We start from the raw sequence: 4,468 nt of genomic DNA, 5'->3' as shown, positions 1-4,468 counted from the left end.
CCACCGTTGCTCTGAACAATAGCATGGGCGCCGAGATTGGTTTATCAGATCTGGCCCATAGGTTCGAGTGCCGATCACTGGGGCACGGCCAATATACTTTTAGGTCTGTGGAGAAGACCGAGAACTTCCTCCTCTCGGCGGCAAAAGGGAAGGACGATGGGTGGTATGAGGATTTCTTCTACATCAAGCTCGAGTCTCTTCCCATTCGTGCCGATTACCTATTTGAACACTGGGTTTTCGCCAAGAGTAAGTGCATTTGCATGTTCATTCATAATTGCCCCCGTCGCTTACTATTCTTACTCTTTGATTTGACGCATAACTCAAGAACCCTGAGAAATCCGAGGACGAGGATACTTCTGTTGCCAAGCTCTTTTCCATCCCTGAAGATCGCAGATCATTCCCTCTCCTGCTTGCTGGTTTAGACGATTCTGCTACCGAGGAAACCATGTCTTCTGGTAACCACCTCTCATACTCTTGGAATTCCCTGTCTTCTTTGATTCTTTACTCTGACTCCCTGCGTCCCTGTGCCCCTGTAGGAAGTGCTAAGCCATCTGCCTCCGAGATCTTGATGCGCCATGCCAGGAAGAGAACTGCTGACTCCTCTCACTCTCTTGCCTCCTCAAGAAGAAGATCCTCCTCTAGGCCTGCTCCTGAGCCTATTGAAGTTACCCCAATATCGCGCGCTCCTGGGTCCCCCGTTCATACTGACGAGCTGCTTCTACGCCTCCCCGCTGAGTTTGGGGACGCTGAACGAGCAAACTACTGGCCTGCACTAGAAAGGCTTCTGACCCCAGCTTGCTCAAAGGCGTTTGACTCGACTGCTCCCCAGGAGATGACCGACCTGGCTGCAGAGCACTGCTTCCTGGTGAGCCTCCTTTTGCTGCTTCTCCTCTCCCATTGCCCTTGTGATTCCATGACTAACGTGCTCTTTTCTTTTACTTCAGGCTCTCCAATCTTCTCTCTACCTTCGCAAGATGCTGCAGAGGGCTAAGGTTGAATGTCTGGCTTCTGTGGGGAAGAACAAGGAGCTCACAGCCACCTGTGCCAAGTTGAGGGAGCAACTCCACACGGCTTTCCGGAGAAGGAGGCGACAAAGATCACCAAGGCGAGGACCTAGGAGGCCAACTGCGTTCTCACTTCTGGGTTAACAAAGGCAGAGGCCCGTGCTGAAGAGATGGCTGAGCTGGCCAAGAATGTGGGAGCCTATACTGCTTTTGAGGGGCGGATTGACTGCATCCGTGCCTATACCGAGGGGAGGCACACATCCTGGAACCTGGAAGAGGAGCTGGCTGAGTTTGCTCGTGCATTTCCCAATGGCATGGACCTGAGTGCCCTGTTTCCTCCTGAGGCTGAAGCTGCTAACCCGGAGCCTGAGTATTCAGCCATGGATATTTCTGGAGCCATCTCCGGGACTGTAGAGGAGATCCTGGCTGTGGAGGCTGGCAATGGTGCTACTGCAACTCCTGAGGCTGTCCAGGTACCTGCAACGGAGAAGCAAATAGAGCATGGGGAGCAGAGCAACGGTCAGGAAGCAGCTGTTGAGAGGATTGACCTCTCTTAAATTTTATTTCAAATTATCTGGGGACTTGGCCCTGTGTGGCGCAAGTTTTGTAAAAAACTATTTTCTTTTTCGGTCCGTTTTGTGCCTGCCGGTGTGCAGGCGTTGAACTTTTGATGGTGCCTGCTAAAGGTAGCAGGTGCCTTATTTTAAAGTAGCTTTGGGCCCAGGAATCCAGGCCCTACTTTTGTTATACTTGTGTTCTTGCCACCAATTTCTGGAGTTTTTGATTCCACATAGATATACCCAGGAAGCTGACCTGGCTCCAGGTGCACAGCCCCTGTTTCTGGCGATAGATTGTTGATAACGTATTTCACCCATGACGTGAAATACCTTATCACTAGGGTTGGCTGACTTAGAGCTTACCTTCATTGAATACTTCTGACTAACAAGGAGTGTTGCGCTCCTTGTGGTTCCAGACGTTTGAAATCCGTGCGTGCACCCATTGATCTACGACATAGCTAGCTAAGGAATTACTGAGTTAACGTTAAGGTATGGGTGGTCTTAGTATGCCGAACCCTGCGCGCTACCTCGGCGTATGCTCTCCATGTGGCTTGACTTTAGATAAACATCTCGCGGCCTCACATGGCAGGGGCTGGACCCTCAAAGTGTGCCTCATCTGACAAGTAACCGATATTAGTACCAAAGCCTTTCTTCGTAGAAGCATTACAAAGTCCAAAGTAGTACAAATTACCTGGTGCTGTCTCGTGGTGTTCCAGGGCAACACCTGGATCCAGGAAGCCACAGCTTGTACCACTCGGTTTTAAAACGACTCTTTCTGAAAAGAAAAGAAAAACTAAAGGAAAAAAAACCTTTTATGAAACACACTAATACCTAAAGCATATACTAACCCCCACCCCCGTTTTTTTTTTTTGGAAATTTTTTGTTTGTGCTTCACGGACTTTCGAAAGGTCCTTTGTACACTAAAGTCTTGGCACTTTGTCAGACAAAGTACCGTTTCAAGTGACGGATGTTCCAGGGTTTATCCAGGATTTCACCGTGCATGGTCATCAACCTGTATGCCCCATTCTTAACAATGCTTTCGACCTGATATGGCCCTTCCCATTTATAGGCGAATTTGCCTGCCTTGTGGTTCTTGGTATTTTCAAATACCCTTCTTAGTACTAGGTCCCCTACTTCGAGGGTCCTGATCCTGACATTCTTGTTATATGTCCTTGCTACGGATTGCTTATATGATGCCATACGTATGTAAGCACTTTCTCGCAGCTCATCAACTGTATCCAGGCTCCTAGTCATTTCGACTTGGTTTTGCTCCGCCGTTTGACAGCCGTATCTGTGTGTGGGTACCAGGACTTCTGAAGGTATCACTGCCTCTGCTCCGTATACCAGGCTAAACGGAGTTTGACCTGTTGCCATCTTTGGTGTTGTTCTGTCTGACCAGAGTACCAGTGGTAGTTCATCTGCCCATTTTCCCCCCAATTCTTCCAGCCGCTTCCTGAGGTTCTCCACAATAATTTTATTGCTGGACTCAGCTTGGCCGTTGGTTTGTGGATACCTGGGGGCTGACTTTCTTAGTGTTATGTTCCATCGTGCACAGAAGCCTTCAGTGTTATCTGATATGAACTGGGACCCGTTGTCGCATATGATCTCGGATGGTATCCCAAATCTGCTTATGATGTTGCGCTTGATGAAAGAGATCACCTGTTGCTCTTTTACCTCTGTCATGGCTTCTGCTTCAATCCATTTTGAGAAGTAGTCGGTCATTACTAGCATATATACTCTGTTTCCTGGAGCCCTGGGTAGCTTTCCCACTATGTCCATGCCCCACATCATGAATGGCCATGGAGAGATAATTGGATGCATTGGTTCTGCTGGCTGGTGAATCGCTGGAGCCGCCTTTTGACATGATTCACAACGTTTGGCATGGTTTATGGCGTCTGCGCGCATTGTGGGCCAGAAATACCCCTGCCTTAAGATTTTGTTTGACAGGCTTCGTCCTCCAGCGTGGTTCCCACATTCTCCACTGTGCATGTCTTGCAGTATTGTTTCTGCTTCCTCCTTGCTTAAGCACCTGAGGCATGGTCCTGCCAATGATTTTCTGAAGAGAATATTATCAATCATGATATACCTGGAAGCTTTTATTCTGAAACTTTGTGCTTCCTTTCTGTCTTCAGGGAGTGTCCCATCCCTTAGCCAATTTAGGTATGGAATCCTCCAATCTGCATCCTGCTGTCCCACTGGGGAAACCAGCATTCTGGTTCCCTGTACGCGCTGCACGTGTACACCCTTTACTGTGGAATCCAAGTCTGGCTCTTTCTGGATGGCTGGGGTCAACACGTGAGTAATTGGTATGTTTGACAGCTCTGTGGGCCGGAAGGTTGCCCCCAGCGTAGCCAGGGCATCAGCCTCCACGTTCTGATCTCGTGGCACCTGAGTTATCTTGAATGTCCTAAACTTTGATTTCTGCTCTGTGGCTATCTTCAGGTAGGCTATCATCTTTGAGTCTCGTGCCACATATTCGTTGTTCACATGATTCACCACAAGTAAGGAGTCACTATATACTCTCAGGTTCCTTACCTTGAGCCCTGACGCCATCTGCATCCCAAGTATAAGAGCTTCATACTCGGCCTCATTATTGGTCGCCTTGAATTCGCACCTAATGGCTTGCACTATCATATCCCCTTTAGGAGATCGCAGTACTAAACCCACACCAGCCCCTCTAGCATTTGAGGCTCCGTCAATATACAGGGTCCACACCTCACCATCCTGGCTTCCCATCATCGTCAGTATTCCTTCTTCTGCTTCCCCACGAGTTGCAGGGCAGAAGTCAGAGACGAAATCTGCTAGGGCTTGGGATTTTATCGCCGTTCTGGGTTCAAATTGCAAGTCGTAGCCACTAAGATGCACTGACCACTTAGTCATTCTACCTGAAAGTTCAGGCTTCCTCAT

General features: G+C 48.8%; 1 protein-coding gene across 1 annotated transcript; it reads right to left on the bottom strand.

The window, feature by feature from the left end:
- Positions 1 to 2,139: 2,139 nt before the first annotated feature.
- Positions 2,140 to 4,468, bottom strand: LOC141588726 (uncharacterized). Its single transcript, XM_074410153.1, has 2 exons — positions 2,641 to 4,468; positions 2,140 to 2,336 (listed from the first exon to the last, which is right to left on the bottom strand). Exons 1-2 carry the CDS (start codon positions 4,466 to 4,468, stop codon positions 2,140 to 2,142), a joined length of 2,025 nt encoding a protein of 674 aa, XP_074266254.1.

This window comes from Silene latifolia, chromosome 6 (assembly GCF_048544455.1).
Source record: "Silene latifolia isolate original U9 population chromosome 6, ASM4854445v1, whole genome shotgun sequence".
NCBI lineage: Eukaryota > Viridiplantae > Streptophyta > Magnoliopsida > Caryophyllales > Caryophyllaceae > Silene > Silene latifolia.
Note: the sequence above shows the minus strand (reverse complement) of the source record. Positions and strands in the feature narration are given on the sequence as shown.

What these genes read in the sequence shown, in the direction of transcription:
- LOC141588726 (XM_074410153.1), bottom strand. Translation starts at nt 4,468, where the DNA reads ATGAGGAAGCCTGAACTTTCAGGTAGAATGACTAAGTGGTCAGTGCAT. An exon ending in TACCAAGAACCACAAGGCAG is followed by an intron (nt 2,337 to 2,640) that starts GCAAATTCGCCT and finishes TTTTCTTTTCAG; the next exon opens with AAAGAGTCGTTTTAAAACCG.